Source organism: Euleptes europaea, chromosome 9 (genome assembly GCF_029931775.1).
Source record: "Euleptes europaea isolate rEulEur1 chromosome 9, rEulEur1.hap1, whole genome shotgun sequence".
NCBI classification, from domain to species: Eukaryota; Metazoa; Chordata; class Lepidosauria; order Squamata; family Sphaerodactylidae; genus Euleptes; species Euleptes europaea.
In genome coordinates this window covers 51,412,232-51,434,691 of record NC_079320.1, presented here as the reverse complement: position 1 = coordinate 51,434,691, position 22,460 = coordinate 51,412,232, and the positions used below count along the sequence as shown (strand labels likewise).

The 22,460-nt window shown below is 41.7% G+C and overlaps 1 protein-coding gene across 2 annotated transcripts in view; it reads left to right on the top strand.

The window, feature by feature from the left end:
- Positions 1-22,460, top strand: part of SPOCK3 (SPARC (osteonectin), cwcv and kazal like domains proteoglycan 3) — a 169,706-nt gene that overhangs the window by 132,549 nt on the left and 14,697 nt on the right. For both annotated transcript variants that reach the window (XM_056855210.1, XM_056855211.1), the window contains one exon: positions 22,127-22,243. In XM_056855210.1, coding sequence (XP_056711188.1) covers positions 22,127-22,243 — 117 coding nt within the window. The remainder of the gene's footprint in view (positions 1-22,126; positions 22,244-22,460) is intronic.

The window sequence follows — 22,460 nt, the reverse complement described above, 5'->3', positions numbered from 1 at the left end:
AGCCCCCACCCCTGCTGGTGCCCACTGAGCTTTCTAAATGTCTTGTGAACAGCTGACATTAGAACATTGTGGGAAAGGTCTTGAAGGGAGGGAACCAATGAACATCTCTTTCAGCTTTCTGCTTCTGGAAAATTATGCGTAGATTCAACACATAAAAACTTGCATAGAAAAAGACTAGCCTAGAACTTTTGCCCTTGACTTAATAATTTTTTCTATGTTTGGGGAGTTTTTCATTGGTATACATAATTGTGCCCATAGTAAGGAAGAAATATGGAACCTCACACAAGTGAATGAAAACAAGCTATTAAACTATCTATTTCCAATAGGTTGATGTTAAGAGGTTGGGATGTACGCCAGCATGGCCCAGTCTGTGTGCCAAGGAAAGGTTCCCCAACAACCTATAAAAGAGGGAAGTAATAATTATTTCCACATAATGATACTGTTCAAATGTCTCACTGCAAAGTGAGTTTTCACCCCCTTCTTCTGTGTAAAATCTGGCAAGAGATGAATACATATGGAATAACGATACACCTCAACTTTTAGAAAATTTTGAAGCAATTGGAGAAAAACTTAATCCCCCTCCTCCCCCCTTTTACTTACTTTAATGATACGCTCATGCAGCCAATTTGGCTCAGAACAGTGTCACACTAAGACTAAAAACACACACACACATATACAGTCAAGAATTAATAATTTTTAATCTTAATCAACCGGAGCGGGGGGAAACTTGGCAACTGCCAATGTAATAATAAAATCAACCCCTGCTAAAAGAAACCTCAAGTTATCCAATTCACACCTAGGGTCCCAGGTAAGCTCCCCCCTCCCCCCTTTTTTTTTTAAAGAAAGGGAGGTCAGGAGCAATTGGCTTTCCAAATCAACATTTGGCTCACAAAATAATAGGTTTGGGTGGTTTGTTTATTTAGGTTATTTATGTGCTTTATACTTTTAAAAATCACAATATGTCTTACACAGTTATAGAACTACACTAAAACTATGTTAACCATCATCCTTGTAGATGCTGGTTAACCAGATATTCCGGTTAACCAAGTAGGGACCCACTGTTTGCTGCTCCACAGCCTGATAGCAGGTGGAGTAATTGCAGGCAGCCGGTCCTGGCCATGGGCACCTCCCACTGGGAAGTAGTGGGGGTGGTCCCTATGATCAAAACACACCGCTCCAGCACACTGTCGATAAGCTGCGTGGCAGGAAGGGGGGACAGTTAAATGATGCTCAGCATTTTGGCCCTTTAAATCCTACCCTTCACAGAGCTGAAAAAGTGGTGTGGGGTGGAAGGCACATTCTAACGATGGCCACAATGTTCTTCCCAATACAACACAAACACTTTTGGGGGTGGGAGATGCTTTCCAACACACCTCCTGCTTTCCCTACTGCCCGTCACATGTGTGGCAGGCCAGGGTTTAAAAGACTAGCATGCATTCTGGTCCTGTAAATCCGTGCCTGCCACACAGATGATTGGTGGCATGTGGGCAGTGAACAAAATCATGGGCACTGTCCACAAGTTGGCAGCGCCCATGGCTGGGGCTCTGAGGCTACTCTGCCACTGTCTCTCTCTTGAGAGAGAGAGAGAGACGGCAGCAGCAGCAGCAGCCAGCATACCAGTTAACTGAGCATGCCAATTAACTGAATACCAGATAATGCAATTTTACTGTACGATAATAATATCAAATTTCAAATTTCAATACCTTTATTGGCATACCATCAAGCAGTACAATAATAATATCATGTAAAACTATTCTTCAGCAGTCATGTGGTAGAATCTGATGGAGGGAAAGGCTGCCTCAGCTAGAACCACTGGGAGCTAGATGATGGGCAGCTCACTAGACTCTCACCCTGTGGTGGCAGTTGTTAGCAAGACAGTCAATTTCAGCTAGAATGGTTGGGAAGCCAAATGGTTTTATGAGGTAAAAATACTATACATGTTTTCGGTTTTTATTTGAACAATAATTGCAAATATACTTAATATTAGAGATGTAAATAACAATACTGAACATTCTGAAAGAAAAACGTTTCATAACAGATGCATTACAAATTGTTTTCCTTTATTTTCCTTCTATAAGTAATGGAAATTTAAGGGACTGGGTAGTGATGAAGACCTGAACTATGCCTGGACAGTGAATCTAACTCTAGCCTCCCACCCAGACCATTTGCAGCAGGATTGGCTATTCTTATTCAAGAGAATTGATAGTAATTGTGTTACCATTTGAAAACTGGAACATCTCAATAGTTAACGGAGTATCTTCTCCAAATACTTACTTCTGACAACACTGTAACTTTTAAAAAAATCTCAATTTGGGCAAGTTAAGGTTGTTACTAGGGCTGGGTCAGATGTTCCCCTGTGAATATTGGTTGGACACCCATTGTGCTTTTGAAGGGGGCCAAAATTGTTTGTGGAAGAATCCTTTCCCTTTCTTTCCTGTGTTGGTTGCAATCATTGGCTTAACTGAGACATATGGAAAAATCATGGTTTATTTTTACTAAGGTCAGTCTGCAGAGAATCATTTAAATCTTGAAAAAAATGCCGGCTTCACTGTTGTTTCACTTTCCCACACTGACTTTGTATTATGGGAAGCTCTGCAGAACAAGTAGGGTTGCCAGGTCCCTGTTCGCCACTGGCGGGAGATTTTTGGGGTGGAGCCTGAGGCGGGAGGGGTTTGGGGAGGGGAGGGACTTCGATGCCATAGAGTCCAATTGCCAAAGCTGCCATTTTTCTCCAGGTGATCTGATCTCTATCGGCTGGAGATCAGTTGAATTAGCAGGAGATCTCCTGCTGCTACCTGGCAGTTGGCAACCCTAAGAACAAGCTAGGATTAAGCCAGGGAAGACTGCATTCAAACACCATACAAAACCATAGTTAAGACTAAGTAAACCAGGTTCAGATCCTGGCTTGTGAGAACCTAATTTACCACAGTTAGTGGAATGGCCTGCATTCAGACTAAAACACCAAGCACAATTATTTTAAAATTAAACCATGGTTTCATTTAATGTCTGACCTCAGATTGTGTCTCTGAGCTGCTGCAGTTTTAGCACTATTTTCCCCTCTCATCTTTACTTTGTGGAGCATTCCCAATCAATCAGGTACTCAGCAGTGAGTGTAATGGCATCACTGAAGGCAGGCGTAGCTGAGTTATGTGTGGGTCACTGTTTTCTCAGCTGGTCAGTTCTGGGTGACCTTCTTCACTGGACAAAGCACTTGGAAATTGAGAGGAAAACAAGGAGAGATCATGCTGTGGGATGCATCTTTTGCAGAACCAGTTTGCTAGCACTTAATCTATAGAGGAAGAGAGATTGTTCTGCACACTGTGCTTAAAATTGCATCATTCTTGCAAAATGCATCTTTAAAAGGGATGATCTAAAGCATGACACCTCTCCATTCTTTTGGCAAATGTTTCACTCTGTTCACAAACCACTTTTATTTTGCAGTTTTGGTTGTGTTCTGTGCCTTTTGTGAGTTGCCATTTATGGATTATATAACTGGAATGTTAAATATTAACCTGTTAAAACTCTGCTAGATTTAATGATAATGATCTGTATTTATTTGTATTGTATTATAAGTGGCAAAACACTGCTACATTTCATTTTCCATTCCTGAAAACATCTATATATCTAATAGTGACGCATGACCCACATCTGCAGGATTGTTGATTTTAGATTTTTCTGCAAACATGGGGAATCTGTTTAGCTTCCACAAATCGGGGCCACAGTGAAGCTAAACAGATTCCCCATGTTTGCAGAAAAATCTAAAATCAACAATAAAATATATGGGAGGGTTAAGTCCCCTCCCAAATACATTTGTGCTGTCTGCACACAGGCACACAATGCACTTACCTGAACAGAATGGAGATGCTCCTGGCCTGGCTGTGGCGAATGCCAGCAGCCGCTCCAAACCTGGCCATGGCAGCAGAGGACACTGGCAGCCGCTCCAGTCCCAGCTGTGGCAGCAGATGATGCCAGCCACTGCTCCGGGCCCATTCACAGTGGCAGAGGATGCCAGCAGCAACTCTTGGCCCTTCTGCAGTGGTGGAGGATACCAGCAGCTGCTCCAGGCCAGCAGCCTCAGCATTGGCAGAGGACGTGGGCAGTAGGTCCTGGAGCCATGCCAGACTTGGCAACTGGGGATAGGGGTATGGGATTCCCCCTGTTAGTGTCCACCTTTCCACTGAGCAGTAAGGAGGAAAACAGAAGGTCCTCACTTGTTAAGTTATAATGTACATGTGTGTATTCTACTCTTAGAAATATTAGCAATGTATGTTAGACTATTGTATTGATCATAATTATCTTCTTGATGATAAGCAGGGCTCTCTTTAGAAGCTGCACCTTTCCTATAATGAAGGAAGAAGGCATTTCCCAGAAGTGACATCATGCCACTGGAGACATCCTCTTTTAAAAAAAAAAAATTATCCCACCACTGCTTGGAACAGCAGTAGGAAATGAGAGCTGGAGGCAAGGGATCCCCCACTTGCTCCAGGAGGATGGCAACCCTTGTTCTGACCACATTCCCTTTCTTGGCCATGCTATGACCATTTCCTTTGTCTGAAGGCCTCTGACATGCTGAGGGAGAGGTTGGCTGTTTTGCAAGTCCAGACATTCTAAGAAGGTTTCCACTCCCTGGCAATGCTCGGCCACCTCTTCCTTTCTGTCCTTCAGTATGCTGAAGTTGGATTCTATAACCTGCCAGTGGAGTTGGGGGTGAGTGTCCAGTTTCCCCTCCTCATTTCCCCTCCCTGTGTCCTTTGGTCCATGAAGTTCACATAACCTAGTATTAGCTTTTTGGTAGTCAAAGGTAGAAGTTGAGGGAAAGTGGAAAAGACCCACATCTGTGACTTCCATTGTGCACATAGCTGGAGTATGTTACAACTTTCGGTATATGCTTAGACAAAATTGCAGACTCTAGGGGTTACCACACTTTGTATTCCCAGCAATGTATTAAGAGTTTGAAAATGTTGTAAAAAACATCGCTTTAAAGGGGTTTTTGGATACCATGGCTTATAAATGGTTGGAAGACATCTTCGCAGCTAAAGGGGCCAAACAAAGTGCGAACAGTATTTTTTATAACATTTTCAAACTCTTAATACATCGCTGGGAATACAAGTGCGGTAACAGCCTCTATGCTAGGTTCCACAGTCCAATCCAGAATTTTGGTGAAACAAAAGGAATTTATTCTGCTGTCTTATTTTTGCGGAATACAGTTACTTTTGCTTTTAAAAGTTGAGGTTTAACATGCATAGAGAAAGGGTCACAGTTGCAGTCTTAAATGACACCCCCCTCCCCAGAATACGCCTTACTTTTTTATCATTATTCTGGTGACTTGCCTTTCTAGCAGGATTAAACCTTTTCTGAATATAGGAGGTGATGAAATCTTTTAAAGTGGGGTTATAAGCCTGTTATGTTTGTTAGAAAATGAAATTATGTTCACCTTTCTAACAGTTGAAGGTATTGATCATTCCTAGCAGTATTTCTACTTCTAAAATGTAGGAGAAATTTATTTCAAAGGACATCCTGACAGTCACAATTCATTTTGTTTCACTCAGTCACTTTATTTCACAAAGCAGTGTTTTCTTCAAAAAATAATTGGGGAGGTGGGGAACTGTATACATTGCTAACAAAACCCAGGCTGAATTTGAAAACTTGGAACACAAAGAAAGTAGAATCATTTTTCTGTGTTCTTTTCTTTTGAAGCAGTTAAAATACTGGAAACATACAACATTAGAGAGCTTCAAAGGTGCATAGTGCAGAGGACAGATTTTCAATAACATTTCTGCCTTTGAAAAGTTTTCTACTGAACAACAGTTGTTGGACTTGTCTGCGATCATATTAGTTAGTCTGTAATTTAAAAAAAAAACAGTTAAGGTCTGTCTTGTAACCGAAGTTTGAAGTGAATATGAGAGAAAGGCAACAAGATTGTTTATTTTAATTTGAGTAATCCCATACATTACCTGAGTTATTTACATCTTGTAGTGGAATGCAGATGACAAGTAGGGCTGTCAATTCGATTCGGCCCGAACTGAAAATCAGCCGAATTTCCCTTGATTCGGCGGTTTTTAGTTCGGGAGGAACCGAACTCAAAACTGGCGGGCAACCGGGGGGGACCGAATTCAGCAAGTTCGGGAGTTCGCGAATAAATTCGGCCAATTCGGGGCCGTCAGTAAGCAGCATAACCTTCAGTAAGTAGCATTCTCCTCCCCCGGCCAATCGGTGGCCAAGCTGGGTCTTCTTCTGGCCAATCAGTCAGGATTGAGTACTGGAGGAATCAGCTGATGTGCGGCCGGCCGGGGAAAGAGATAGAGAGAGGGAAATCCTCATGTGTGTGTGAGGGGGTGCTTGTGCACATTCGCTCCTTTCCGTGGCTGCAGGGGGCGCATTTTTTGGGGTACAGATGCCAAACTTTCAGGGGATATTCAGACAAGTTTTCTTAAGAGACCACCCAAGTTTTGTAAAGATTGGGTCAGGGGGTCCCGAGATATGGGCTCCCCCCTTTTTCTTTCCATGGCTGCAGAGGGCGCATTTTTGGGTGTGCCGACCCCAAACTTTCAGCTGAGCATCAGACAAGGCTTCTTAAGATACCCCCCAAGTTTTGTAAACATTGGGTCAGGGGGTCCCGAGATATGGGCTCCACCCCTTTTTCCTCTCCCCCCTTTTCCATTTTCATGGCTGCAGGGGGCGCTTTTTTGGGGGTGCAGCCCCAAACTTTTCTCATAGCTTCAGACAATCCCTCTTAAGAGACCACCCAAGTTTTGTAAAGATGGGTTCAGTGGGGGCTGAAATATCGGCTCCCCCCTTTTCTCTTTCCGTGGCTGCAGGGGGCGCATTTTTGGGTGTGCCGACCCCAAACTTTCAGCGGAGCTTCAGACAAGGCTTTTTAAGAGACCACCCAAGTTTTGTAAACATTGGGTCGGGGCCCCCAAGATATGGGCTTTCCCCTTTTCCCTATTGGGATGAATGGATCACCCTCGAGAGATGCATACATATGGATCTTATATTGGATACAAATGGAATCATATTGGATTACCCAGCCTCCCAGCCCCTCCTGCTGGAACAGAAGACAGCCACAGTAAGACCCCTTTGGGGGCTTTAATCTATAATTTTTCTTTTCTGTGTGTGTGTGTGTGGGGAAAAGCAGAGTCTGTGTGTGTGTGGGGAGGGAGCAGTTTCTGTGGGGGGGGGAAGCCAAAGGGGGCTTTTGCCGGTTCTGCCTGGGGTGTGTGTTCCCCCTCCAGTCTCTCTCTCCCTGGTTTGAGGGGGGGCTTCATTTTTATTCTTCAGGTTTTTCCTCATTCATAAGATCAGTTAGGTTATTTTGATGCTTGCTCAAAACTGGTTTTCAAATGGTGACTTAAAGAATGCATCTGCCTGGTCCCAAGTCCAATGCAAAAGGAGAAATTCCACCCCCTCCTGCTCATTATGCATAGCTAGCTGCCTTTGTCCCTTTCCATGGTATGCAAACTCCCAGGTGTCAGGTGTTGCTTTGCACTGTTGCAAAGGTGTTGCATTGCGTACTTGTGTTGCTTTGCAGTTGTATTGTTTTGCAAAATTCTTCACACCTGCCCCGCCCTTTGCATGTTTGCAAAGGTGTTGCTTTTCAGTTGTATTGCTTTGCAAAGTTCTTAGCACCTGCCCCGCCCTTGCTCTCATCAGCTGTTTGTCGGGGCTGGGAGCTTTGTGCGTGGGCGGCAAGCTCTGCTGAGAGATGCACGTTAAGGGTGGGGGGGACCCCTTTCAGGGCCCATATCTCAGCCCCCCCTGACCCAATCTTTACAAAACTTGGGGAGTCTTTCAATATACGTCCTTTGAAGCTCTGCTGAAAGTTTGGGACCTCTAAGCCCAAAAATGCCCCCCCGAGCCGCGGAAAGGCGCGATTGTGTTTTTAATGGCTTTATTCGGCCGAATTTTTTTCCCGAACTTTGAATTCCCGCCGAATTGAACGGATCCGAAGTGGGGGAGTTCGGACTTCAGCACGTACCAAACCCACAAGGGCCAAATTCGGCCGAAGCCGAACTGTACCGAATTTTTTTTTTGACAGCCCTAATGACAAGTACCTTAGGAAGTGTCTTAAGCAACTGCAAAAGTATAGCAAAGCATTCTGTTAAGTCTCTGACCTTCCCATGTGGTTGTCTGGCCAACCTAAAGGTAGTGGGACTGTATAACTGCCTCCCACACATCACCCATTCATCACTATCAGCATGTGTGGTATAAAAGCCAATCTAAATGCACTCTGAATGTATACAGAGGTCAAAAGAGAATGAAGTGTTGCTTGATGGAGCCATCATCTGGCATGGGAACAGATCTTCTTTAGAGTTCAGTTCAATTCTGAAATAGATATTTCACTTTGTCCTGAGAGACATTTCATAATTGATTACATCAGAAAGGCTGTCCCATGAATGGGAATTGGGAAAGGAGCTCTATTGAATGTAAGCCTTAGTTTTGAATGGATCTTCATGAACACACAAACCCTCCACCACCAGTATTATCTGTCAGGTTGCGCGGAAACATTTGTCCGAATAACAGAAATTTCAAGGCATTAAATATACCTATCAGAGTAATATAAACCTATTGAGGCTGGCAAAAGGAATAAATATTAAAATCTAATGTGAATTGTAGATTACTCTACTTTCTTTTGTTGTGAGCATCACAATTTTTCATGCAGTGCACATATAGTTGTTGCCCAGGCCAGACAATGAACTAGATCCTTGCTATTCTATATATGAAATATTTTCCTTTGAAAATACAACAGCCTCATTTATTTCTTTAAAATATTTATTTTCTGCAGTGTCCAGAATATGCTCAATGTTGTTGCAAAGCTTCATATTTTCTGGCTTTAGAGCAATTTTCATAGTACAGTACAAAATTTCAGTAAAAAAATATGTTTTTATTATTGCTTCTATTTTACTAAGGGGTATAAAGTCACAGTTAAGAATTTATGTAATGGTATTTGGGAGCGATGTACTCTAATATGGAGAACCACTCCTCCACATGAGCGGCGGACACTAATCTGGTGAACTGAATTTGTTTCTCCACTCCTACCCATGAAGGCAGCTGGGTGACCTTGGACTAGTCACAGTCTCTCAGCCTCACCTACCTCACAGGGTGTCTATTGTGTGGAGGGGTAGGGAAGGTGATTGTAAGCTGGTTTGATTCTTCCTTAAGTGGTCGAGAAAGTCGGCATATAAAAACCAACTCTTCTCTGTTTCTTCTCCTCCTCGCCCCCCCAAAGCAGACCACCAGTGTATTTTTGGAACCATGAGTATGTCTGGCCCTGTGGGAACAAGCATATGGTAATAAGAGTACTCCATTACGATTCACTTACAGTTTTCAGTTAATGGTATGGGGCAAGAACGTCCTTATAGGAAAGGTGGAATTAAAATGTACCAGATAGGTCAATCCTGGGGCCCAGTACAATCCTGGAGCCCAAGCCAGTACAATTTACTGTGGGTGACAATTGGGAGAAACTGGAAGGAGCTTGTGTATCTCTAGGTAGAGCCTGCATTTGGGGGCTGACAGTGTTATTGAATGGGACTGAACATTATAAATGTTGTGCTTGGGCAGATGTCTACATAATTCATGTTAACTCAAGATGGTAAAATATTTGGAAAGCAGCAGAAACTTACGTGGTATTGCAGTAGGGTTCATCTAAATGGTATAGAACTGTGACAGCTGTCGAACTGCTGAAAATCTAACAATGCAGAGAACTACATTCGACTGTTAAAAAAAGATCCATTGTGAACATCCCATTGGATGTTCTGTCATATATTCAAAAGCAGCAGCAAAATATACATGGATATTACAGAAAAGATGAAACATTCCTTTCTTTCTGTCTTCAGGCATCAGCTCCTGACAGATCATTTTCTGACTTTTTCTGATAAAGTGCCAATGTCATCATTGACAGTTTAATTAGTCACAGGGCGAAAATGCATGTTCGTTTTATCCTCCTTTAATCCCTGTTTTAGCCAGGATCGTACACACATTTGGTGAAACGCATGCGTTCGATCCTGGCTGAATCCTGGCTGAAACTGGGATTAAAGGAGGATAAAGCGACCATGCGTTTTCGCCCTCAGTTTCATGAATCTTGTAAGCAGTGCAGAGTAGTGATGCAGTTATTAGAGGAAATAGATGTTGCAAGGCTAAGATGCAATGGAAAAAGAAGCTTGTGGTACTGACATTTGACAGTTCTTTTCAGCTGAAGGCAATGAAGCTGATAATCAACACATCCAGTTAGTTCAGAAATCTTTCATACTTTATGATTAACAAGCAAATTTATGGCTGAATGGATTACTGCCTGGCTTCTCATTGTCCGCATTTTTTCCCTTGGAAAAAATACTCTTCATAACTGTGACACTATAACAGCTTGATATAAAATGTTTTAACAGGCAAGTCAATAATTTGTTTTTAGATTTGTAAGTAGTATAATGGTTTTATTGTCAATCTAGGTTTATTAATAGCCACATCCGAAATCCAGTCATAGATGCAACTATGATTAACGTTTCTTAAGAAGACACTAATTGCATAGTATAGGAGCAGAGGTGTGTATTAAATCTCTGGCATTTGAAAAATAGAGTAGAGTGGTTGGCTCTCTTGTTGTTTATAAAGCAGTTTTTCATTCCTGTCTTCTTTCTACTAGCAGGACTTCTTTGCAGTGGTGTTACAGCCTAAGGGGTTTGTTTATTTATTTAGAAAAATTTTATGCTGCCTCTCCAGAAAACTTGGCCCAGGCTGCTTGAAAAATAAAAACATAATAAAACATTGATTATTGAGCTACTTAAAGAGAATAACAGATTTCAGACTAAAACACACTATATAGTATAAGCCAGTAAACAGCTACCATCTTAGAAATGGAGATCCCATATCCGGTGGCTTCAACATTCTGGTGATAAGCAGAGAGATGGTTGTGCGATGTAGACTTAGAAACTACTGTGACACACCTGGAAAAGACAGAAAATACTATAGTGGTCTTCAAGCTTTCCAGACCCAGGACAAATCTTTAACCCCAGGCAGCAGAATGGATACCATTGGTCTGCAAGTACATGGCAGGAAGCAGGAACACATCACAACTATGTGACAAGAGGAGGAACAAGAATCTCTTCACCTGCATGTAATAAACGAAATTTTCTCCACTTCTCAGGGACTTTGCCTTGCTATCCTTCTGCTCCTCTCAATGTGTATTGGTCCCTTGCTATCTATGTATGCAAACTAGGAGCAGATGGTGCTGCTGCACTCGTCTTGTTAGTGGCTTCCTAGAGGCAGCTGGTTGGCCACTGTTTGAACAGACTGCTGGACTTGATGGGCCTTGGTCTGATCCAGCAGGTCCTTTCTTATTTCTTATCCTTCATGAAGCATCAAAAATGGCAGCTCTAATGCCAGAGATCATACATTTACCTGCAGAAGTTCCCATGTTCAATTCCCAGCATCTCCAGTTAAAAGGATCGTAGTAGGTGATATGAAAACCCCCTGTCTCAGACTGCTGCTATCAGAGTAGATAAGATTGATGGTAATACGACAGTTGGATTTGGTATAAGGTGCCTTCATGTAGCTCACAAGCCAGAAGAGCTCATTGACTCTTTACATCTTGCACAAGTCTTAGAGGAACAGTATTAGGTTAGAAGCATTAAGACCCAATCTATGAGTGCAGTGATAATTTCTTCACTGAGCAGATTCAGTCACAAGTAGCTAAGGCTGAGGGCTGATTTACCCGATATGTTTGTTCACTAGATGACTCTAGGTTTTCCAGGCCCAAGCTGTTTTCCTTGCAGTCACACATCAGCTACAAGATAGTCATTTTAAAGATCATAGGGGGAAGGGGCTCCAAAGTTATGTAAATCGCTCCTGGGGAGGTTAGTGTCTCAGAATGCTGGGGGGAGGCAGAATCCCCTCTTCCCCGCAAGCATCAGTTCAAGCTGAAACTTCCCAATTCATAGCTTATACTTCTGACTGCTATCACTGAACCAGCATGTTGAAATAAAATGTAGATGCAAAATTTGCGATTTCCAAAGCTGCAGGTTTCCCTGGTAATGATCCAAAGAATCTTTGTGGTAAGCACAAACATAATCTCATACCCTTTCCCAGCCACCTGTTTTCACATGTGCTCCTAGCTCTTGTGATTTGGGAGCAATCTGCTGGACAACCTCAAAAACCCTGCTGTACTGTGAAACTTTTGCACAAGAGAATCACTTAAGATGTGAAGATGTGTGACCAATCACGATAGATTTGGAGGTCCAGAATGCAAAATGCTGATGTTAATTGATCATCCATGATTGGCTTGTGTACAAATTAGGTTTTCTCTCTCTCTCTCTCTCTCTCTCTCTCTCTCTCTCTCCCCCCTCCTAAGGTAAAGGTCCCCTGTGCAAGCACCGGGTCATTCCTGACCAATGGGGCGACGTCACATCCCAATGTTTTCTAGACAGACTTTGTTTGCGGGGTGCTATTTTAGGGTCTTTTAAAAAAATATTGACATCACTTGCCTGGGGGGAAGAGAGTCTGATGATGATGATGATGATGACAGTCCTATAATTGAAAAGTGGACTTGAGGTGGATGGGACAAAGAAAACTGATAGAAACATTGAGCACTAGGAAAAAGCCAACTCAGAATCAGCTTCCAGAAAACCACTGGAGCAAAAGGGGTCGCCATAAGTTGGCTGCGACTTGAAGGCCCTTTACACACACAAAAGTAGTCTCAAAAGAGCAAGAGAAAACCCGGGGTGATATTTGAACTTTAAAATATTTTATTGTTGTTTCCAAAGTCCGAACCATATGTTGGGTTCAATACTTTCCTCAGTAGCCTTTGTATTTGGGTCGTGATCTTCTTTCTACTACCGTGTATGTGCTGTTTTATGAGGAACTTTGTTAACTTACACTTCATTGCTTTCTGATTCTGCACTAAATTGCTGATTCTTCTGCCTTAACAGTATATTGTTCACAATACTTGTGGTGCTTTTGTATTTGTATTAACATCTTTGTCTCATTTTACGGCCTCTGAAGTGTTTCACTGGCAATTGCATTCATTTTCATTTACTTCTCATTAATAGTGATGCTGTTTCCCAGAAACATAATGAGAGGGAAACATCTGTATAGCATGTATCATTCATATCTGTACTCTGGTTTTGCTTATTCCTTCTACAGCACTGTCAGGCATTCAATTTGCATACAGTTGTGTAAGGCTAGGGTTGCCAACCTCCAGGTGGTGGCTGAAGATCCCACACTATTTCAACTGATTCCCCAGGCAATAGAAATCAGTTCCCCCAGAGAAAATGGCTGCTTTGGCAGTTGGACTCTATAGCATTGAAGTCCCTCCTCTCTCCAAACCCCACTCTCCTCAGACTCCACCCCCAAAATCTCCAGGTATTTCCCAACCCAGAGCTGGCAACCCAATGTAAGGCACTGTAAAATAATGTCTAAGATATCGATAGGTTTTGGGTTCCTGCCCAAATGGTGGAATGTAGATTGGTAAAATATTTTTGTAACTTTTATTTCATTAAATGTCAAAGTTTTTATATTCAGAAAGGAATGACCACAAGGGAACTGAACACCCAAGTCAAATAATAACAGCATTATAATTTTAAAGTAAATATAAGTACTACATTAGTGAGTAGTTGGTGCTAAACATCTTATTCCAGACAAATCTTAAATAAATAATATCCAAATATTAATATTCTGGCAGCATGGGTTCAGTTGCTTGAAGCCTAGATTTTCAGGCCTTTAAAGGTTAATACCAGCACTTTAATCCTTGGGAGGTTTGATAAGGGAAAAGTTGGGGGGAGGGGGAATAGAAATATATGCACTATTATCAAGCATAAACTAGTTTTACTGCTTTAACATAAAGTATATAATTTATCTTTTAATATAAAATTGTACTGCTTGACATATTTGTGAAGTTTAAAAACATAAAGGCCTTAGTTTTCTGCAAATAAAATTACCAGTATACCGAATACTAGAGAGAGCTGCAGACTTCTGCACTCTGTGTTGCCTTAGCATATGTTTTTTTGGTTTGACCATCTGAGATGTAAGGAAAAGTTGAAAATAGAAAACAGATTTCATAATAAAGAACTGTGAACAGAATTAGTGTCATAAAGTCATAATAAGGCTAGTAACATGCCTAGATACGGAGTTAAACTATTTTCTAGTGTTGAAATCATTTTAAATGTCCTGATACATTAATCATGGAACAAATGCCTGTGTGGAACATGAATCTGAAGCAAAAAGAATAAGCAACTAGTGTTCCCTGGTAAATCAGCAATATTTGTATTAATTGTCTCATAGCATGGGATAACTCAAGTATTAAACAAACTCATTTGGTTAGTTATATAACAAAAGAAATCAGACTGCTTTTATTTATTCATTTTAAGGTGTACTCTAAAAATCAGAAGCTTTAAAAGGTAGCAGATGGTAGGAACGCTTAGATGGTTTATAAACTTTTCACTCTTAATGAACAAGCGATGCTATGAATAGAAGCAAGGAACTGTGACTTCCTTACCCTTCAATTATTATAATGCTAAATCAGCTGTCATTTGCCCATGGGGTTCATTGTATGAAAATGATGCTGTTCTGTGACTGTGCGACAGAACTTTGACCGATGGGAGGGAGAACGCAGCAGGCTTGAAATAAGAGAGCACCGGAACATTTAAAAAGAAAAGTGAGGAAAGCTGATAGTTGGGAATCTGAGACTGATAAAAAGGATATATGTGGAGCACGCTTTTTAATCAAGATTCAGTTGGTGAGTGCAGGAAAAAGAAACAAGAGGTCATACTGTAAAATACAGTTGCCTTGAGTCTCCTTGTGGAAAAAAGCATGGGATATAATTTTTAAATGAATAAACAAAAGTACCCATTGAAACCTGAGGCTTTCCATGGCTACACAAGAACATTGGAGGCAGAACACAGACTGGCTTCAAGACTGGAAAACACTATTGCATACTAAGGAAGGGAAAATTTTAAAAGAGACCGGCCAGTAAGTTTGTTCAAAATAGAATTTAAAGGATTCGTAATTGTATGAGTGCAAAAAGTAATGTGCAGTTGGAGAATTAGTGATCAGTATATTCACACATTTAAGGTATATATTTCTTCAGTTACACTGCACATAGTACACAAACAGCCCATTCCTGAGCTTTTGGCGGCCAGGGACAGCGGAGAGGAGGCGCCGCTGTGGCGCCTCCTAAGCCATTCCACGGCCGTCGAAAGCTCAAAAAAAGCCTTTAAAGGCTTTTTTCTTTTAAAATGAGGCTTTTCGCCTTGTTGAGAATAGTGAGGCTGCACCTGCTACGGCCCCCAGGATGCCCCGGAAATGCCCCCTGGGATGCCTCCCAGAACGCCGGTGGGGGCCTTTATGCCAGTGGGACGCTGGCAGAAGGCCTCATCAGCATCCCAGATACCAGCATTCGGGCCTCCCCGCCGGCGTTGGAGCCACTTACGGCGGCATAAGTAGCCTTGATGCTGCCGTGGGGGGGCTCAACGCTGGCACAGCCCCTTCCTGGCCTCCTGAGGACTTAAGAACATAAGAAAGGCCCTGCTGGATCAGACCAAAGCCCATCAAGTCCAGCAGTCTGTTCACATAGTGGCCAATCAGGTGTCTCTAGGAAGCCACAAACAAGACGACTGCCTCAGGACCATCCTTCTGCTTTCATCCTGAGAAGTCAGGAATGCGCTGTGACAGTGCAATCCTAAGGATACTCTCTTTAGGATTGCATTGTAAGACACATAAATTGCCTATGTTAAATTGCTTATGCTGAGAAATTGTAATGTTCATTTCATTTTGCATTCTCCTCTCATCTTTAATCATCAAGAGTCTTACCTAGGGTTGCCAACCTCCAGGTGGTGGCTAGAGATCTCCTGGAATTACAGTTGATCTCCAGACTACATACATCACTCATTTATTTATTATTTAGTTATTTAAAACATTTATTCCACTTCTCCTGGAGAAAATGGCTGCTTTGGAAGGTAGACTGCATGGTATTATGCTCTACCAAGGTCTCTCCCTTACCTAAACCCCACTCTCCCAGGCTCCACCTTTAAATCTCCAGGTATTTCCAAACCTAGAGTTGGAACCCTCGTCTTATCTGCGAATACAATGACAAGGATGCTTGTCTTTTATCTTTCTTTTTCTTTTTGTAGTTCTTTTAGTGTAAATATAATTCCTTAGAGTGCCAGATTAGCTGACCCAAGAAGGGTTTCTTGTCATTTGCGGGTTAGTACTTAATTTGAAACATCTTTGCCTAATTCCTGCTTCAGGTGGCACCTTTTGCTTTAAAATTTGAAGACATTAAGAACATATGTTACATGAAGTATCACGTGGCACATTCCTTGCATAGCATGCAGGACAGGTATCACATGACTGAATGCTCGCTAACATAAAAACACCTCTAGCCTTGGAAAACTTCACATCCTAGAAAGGCTAGATTGCAATTCTTGTTGCTAATGTTCTATGTACTTGTTTTTAGAGCCTGCATCCCATCCTTCTAATAAAAAAACACTCTTTTCTGTGACAAGGATTCAGTGTTCCAAGTGTCCTCCGCAGACTAACTATTTAGTCTGGAATTGTCATGCTTCATTCACCGAGTGTTAATGGAGAGTTCAGTGTAATTGACAACCTGGAAATGTCAAGTGATATTTAGCTCTCACTATTTATGAGGGGGGAACATTGTGGAATTTTAATAGGGATGTTGCTCTGTATTAAGTGCTGTACAGAACTCCAATTTCACTTTCATTTCTAGTGATTGTGGAAGAATAACCATTCGGTATCACAAAACGGCCTCTGTAGGGTAATCCTTTGCAGTCAAAAATGGTACCATCCTAGGATGAAATTGAATACATTCTCATTACAGAATCTGAGTCTTGGTGGCAGTGACTCTTGCCTTATGGATACAGGCCTCTAGCCTCCTCCATTAACCAAACAGATATGGTGGTCTATATATTGATTGTGATAGTAAGTAATATGATGCTTACGTTTCTCTTTTAAAAACTAGTTAACATACAATATAGTTAGGTGCTTAAAGGTAATCACCAAGTGAATATTAATTATTTCCATGTAAGAGAAATGGTTGATCAGTCAGGATAGAATCACATGCATCGGAAACCTGGACCCAGAAGCACTTACTAACACACACAAACTGGTTACTGGAGATGTCCTTTGAAAAATTAATAACACTTGTTTTGTAGCCTGTTCCGTTGGACATAGCACTTTTTTTTTCATTTGTGCCCCTTTGATTCAATTGTATTGAAAGATATAAAAAGAAACAATTATCTTCTGCGCAGTAAATTAAAGCAGTGAAAGAAAATACACTGATTAGCATTTCCAAGTATTCTGCTTCCAATCAGTAAATTATATTCAAATGACAACCACAAATTGTAGCATTTACTTTATATGAAAACAAATTCAGCAGTTGGTTCCTCTTAGTGTTTCTATATTTTTAAAGTTATTTATGAAGCATGTATGACAGCAACTTTACATTTCTTCACTTGTCTGTAGTTAAATATGTTGATTTTTGTAAAGGCAGTCTGCTTCTAGCACTTTAAGTTGATAGAACAGAATAACCTTTGAGCCAGGGACTTCATTTATCCATACTAATTCTTTTAATGGCTGCTGGAATTGATTGTAAGAGCAAGAATGCCTGCAGTAGTATAAGACAAAAAGAAAAGCACTTCTTGGCAGTTCCTGAGTGGATTCATCTGATTTAATATGCATTTTTTGATTACTGTCTAACCTTCCACAACCTTTACTGTCTGTCTTTTGTCATTAAAGATTCATCAGCTAGCCTATTGGGTGAAATAATAGTCTGAATTACCTCATCTTGACCTATTTTAAATCAATGCAGGCCAATATGTAGTATATAATTTGAGTAGTATGCCTTCGTGGGGGGGAAGGCTTTTTCATTTTTAAAATGTAGATAAATGGGGCAATTTATACTCATCTATAGTTAGCTAGTTAAAATATATCCTTGGTGCCCTATAACCTTGATTTGGCATTCTGGCAGTAGTAAAGCCCAAGAGTTTAATTGAACTATGTACTATTAGAGGTTTAAAATTTGCATGGGGGTAATTATGCAATGGGGAACAGATTGTAGTTTAGTATGCACAGTATTGCAGCTCTACTGGGTTCATGACAATTTGAGAATTCACTTACCAAAGCTTCTAGTTCTCAGTGTGTCACAGGAGAAACCTTTTCAAAATGTGCATATCCAGATTTTAACCCCCAGGGATTATTTTATTCATTTATTTAAACATTTATATCCCACCTTTCCTCACGACTCAAGGTGGTATACAATAAGTTAAAAACATTTCCAGGTAAATAAAATAACAAAGCTAGTTTTCATTATTTTTGTCCAGAAAATATTGGAAGAACCAAATCATGTGCCACAAATCAGGTTTTTTTTTGGGGGGGGGTGAGCCATCACTGGGCATGTGCAGCTTTTTCTATGCTATATCAATGGCCAGATGCTTGTCCAAATGACCATTCTGAATAGCAGAGGCAGGCAGTGGGCAGGAAGAAGAGGACCCAGGAGAGCAAACATCCTTCCCATTCTGGCTGCAGCCATGGGAGAAGCTGCTGGGTTGGGGCAAGTCAGCAAACTGCCCCACCCAAACAGTCATTAAAATTTTATTTCTCAGTTGTGGATGGTCTCATGCTTGAATAAATACACAGTGCACACTCCAATGTGACAGCTTTATAGCAGTGCTGTTAATTAATATGACTAAGAATAATTCATATTCTGAGAATAAACAGATATTGGTAGTGTTTGCCTTTACCCAACACCTCAAATATGGTATCCAAACATGCTTTGATTGGCAGTCTTTTTGAGTACATGTGATTGCAACCTGTGTTATAGACCAGACAAGAGGAATCCACATGCTGATGTCATATGCTGCTTTCCTCTGACATCCTCTAGCATCAACTTCCTCTGCCATCGGTTTCAGCCCTTCCTCCGCTGCTGCTGACACTGCTACTACATCATCCAAACACCCCATTCTTGTCCATGTTCTCAACTGGGTATGGAGAGGACATTTCAAGATAAATTCAGGACCTTTTTATCAACATAATATGCATATGGGCTTCCTCGTGTGGGGCAAGAGGGTCATGATATAAACCAATGTTTCCCAGCCTGTGGGTCAGGACCCAAAAGTGGGTTATGAAGCTGCTGCAAGTGGGATGCAGGCCAGCCCTCCCTAATGGCAGCTCCTGCTCTTTACATCTTGCTCTTTCTTTCCTCCTCACCAACTTCTCACATCCTCATCTCCCTTCCCTCCCTGTGACAATAGTGGGGTGGGGGGAGAAGCCATCCAGCAACTAGTAATTTCAAGGTCATGACTGAAAGAAGGGGAAGTCTGGACAACAGAAAGAGGTGTGTGCATGCTCTGTCTTGGCGTTTCTCCTTCAGCAGCCTGACCTCTTGCCCAGCCCCCTACATTGCTTCACTGCCCTGTACTTGCAGTGGGAGATATACTGCCTAGAGCCACTTGCCCCCAACCTTTTCACCACCATTTGCCATCTCCTTTACCCAGGGCTCTCCAAGCACAGCTCCTCAAATGCCATCTTTGGTCTAGCTAGCAGAGGACCACTTGCTTGGGGTTCGTAGTAGGGGGGTAGCTGCACCCTTTCTGTGATCTTTGCTGGTTGAGCACTGTGGAAAATGGAATGCTGAAGCCGATGGATTTCAAGGTCACAGTTTGCCTAGGGCACCAAAAAAGCATGAGCTAGCTCAGGTTGGGTCACCATACAAAATAAATTTGGACTTCAGAGGCACAATACCAAAAAGGCTGGGAACAACTGATATAGACAACCTGAAAACATCATATGTTGGCAGCTCTATATGTCAGCCACCTGGGACAGTGAGGATAAAGACTCTTGCTTCCAGCAGTAAGCCACTTGAAGATAGGAGATTCAATGTGTATCAAGCTTCAAGGCTGAATTTACTGCATGGCCCATTGCAGTAACTGGAAGTAAACAGATTTATACTTCATGTTGTCTTTGTTGGCCTGTTCCAGGATAAGACTCTCAACAGTGGTTGGCTCGTGTTCGACGTGGTGGAAATGATTCCTGTTTCAAGAATCATTATCAAATCTTTATGTTGATTCTTAACAGTGCTTGCACTACCAAGTGCTATTGTCTCAGTTAATGTGGCCCAGTTTATGTCAGAAGAATTTCACACATTCTTTCACAATGGCCTGATCCGTCACATCAGTACCCTTTTATCCAGCAAGAAATGGTAAGGCTGAGCAGATGGTCAAAACAAGAGAACAGATTATTTGGGATGAATGGGATTATAGTTTTCCTACCTGACACAACTCATCACACCATGTGCTACTACAAACAATAATCCTGTTGAGTTGCTAATGGGGAGGGGTGAAAACTCCATGTGTGCACCCTAAGCTGAATGAAGAATGACCAAGGGATGGTGATAGTGACACTTCATAGACAAAGGTCCAAAGGCCGCTGTGTGCATTTTCTCCAGATGGCTCTGTCTGTGTCTGTATAGATCTCTGCTACTGTGATTCTAGCTACTATCCTACTGGATTTAAATACCAGGTGGTCGTGTGGTGCAACAACTTGTGGGCCAGATGAGAAGGCATGTAACTAGGTCACCATCTTCCTCTACAAGTTCCAGAACGTTGCTCAATGACAAAGTACATGACTTACATGCAGACAGTCCTAGGTATCTCCAATTCTAAAAGAATCATACAACTAGAAAATGCCTAAGAGGTTAAACCAGTTTGAGGCCATTTTGGAGAGATGCTAGCCTCAAGCTGACAACCCTAGTTACAGCACTTCCTAGAATGGTAAGCAAGGAGGTCAGTGTACTGCACCCCTCCCCCTCTAGCCTTGACGATACCAGAGATGGGCTCTAGTATAAAATCGCTGAGCTCACTCTGTGTATCAGGTTCTCTGAACTCCCAGTTTCTCCCAGAGAGCCAGCGTGGCGTAGTGGTTAAGAGCGGTGGTTTGGAGCACTGGACTCTGATCTGGAGAAGCGGGGTTTGATTCCCCACTCTTCCACATGAGCGGCGGAGGCTAATCTGGTGAACTGGATTTGTTTTCCCCACTCCTACACATGAAGTCAGCTGGGTGACCTTGGGCTGGTCACACTCAGCCCCACTTACCTGACAGGACATCTTGTAGGGAGGGGGAGGAAAGGTGATTGTAAGCCGGTTTGATTCTTCCTTTAGTGGTAGAGAAAGTCGGCATATAAAAACCAACTCCTCTTCTTCATTAAAAAAACCTCAACAACTAAGTACCTAGTCCTTTGTGGAGATACATTTTTCCATTTAGATAGATAGATAGATAGATAGATAGATAGATAGATAGATAGATAGATAGATAGATAGATAGATAGATAGATAGATAGTTTATTTGTGGCCCTTGGCCAGATAAAACAAGATACATGGACTAAAATGGTCTTACCGACAAAGGTTTTCCATTTATATTTCTGTAACAAAAGGAGCTAGATAAGTATCTGATACACAGATTGTTATAACAATATTAAACTGCTGATTAAAAATAAAAAAATCACTGATGGTGATGGGGGGGGGAATGGCTACCATGGGGAAAGAAGCAGCGGAAAACTGCTTCTGTGTGGACTGGGCTGGGAAAGTCCAAACTTTCCCACCCGTATGGCAACCATCCAGGCCTTAGCAAGGCAGGTTTTGATCAGATACAAATATTCTTTATGAAAGCATTTGTGTCATCTGTCTAAAAACAGTATACAAAATGCAACATGTAAAAATTACATGTGTGTGTGTGTAAAGTGATGTCAAGTGGCAGCCGACTTATGGTGACCCCTTATGGGGTTTTCATGGCAAGAGACTAACAGAGGTGGTTTGCCAGTGCCTTCCTCTGCACAGCAACCCTGGTATTCCTTGGTGGTCTCCCATCCAAATACTAGCTGGGGCTGACCCTGCTTAGCTTCCAAGATCTGATGAGATCGGGCTATACCATTCTGCCTTCTCTCCTACCAAAATTACATAGGTTATATAACAAGTGGCATTGAGTATTTTTCATGATAATATTTGTTGATAAAATAATTAATGAGAAAATTGTTGCCTGTATTTATTTTTTCATTTATTTGCAGCAGTGTGAAATATTAAATTTATATACTGCTTGAAAAAATTAAAGAGCTTTTCATTTTGTTTTGCAGTGTGCAGTGACCTGGAGTTCAGAGAGGTTGCAAACAGATTGCGAGATTGGTTCAAGGCACTTCATGAAAGTGGAATTCAGAAGAGGACTAGAATTGTACAAAGGCCTGAAAGAAGTAGTAAGTAAATATAACTTTCAATATCTGTGAGAAAATCCTAATTAAATCATAACCTTTATGTTTTCACTGGGTCAAAAACTGAGTTTCTCACCCACTTGCTATGGAAACACTTAATATCCATTCAAAAGTTAATTTTCTTATTGGGGAGCCCTGCAGGAAATAGAATTATGCTTTTGTATCAGCATGTAAAAATCTCTTCAGGCTTTTTCAAAAGATC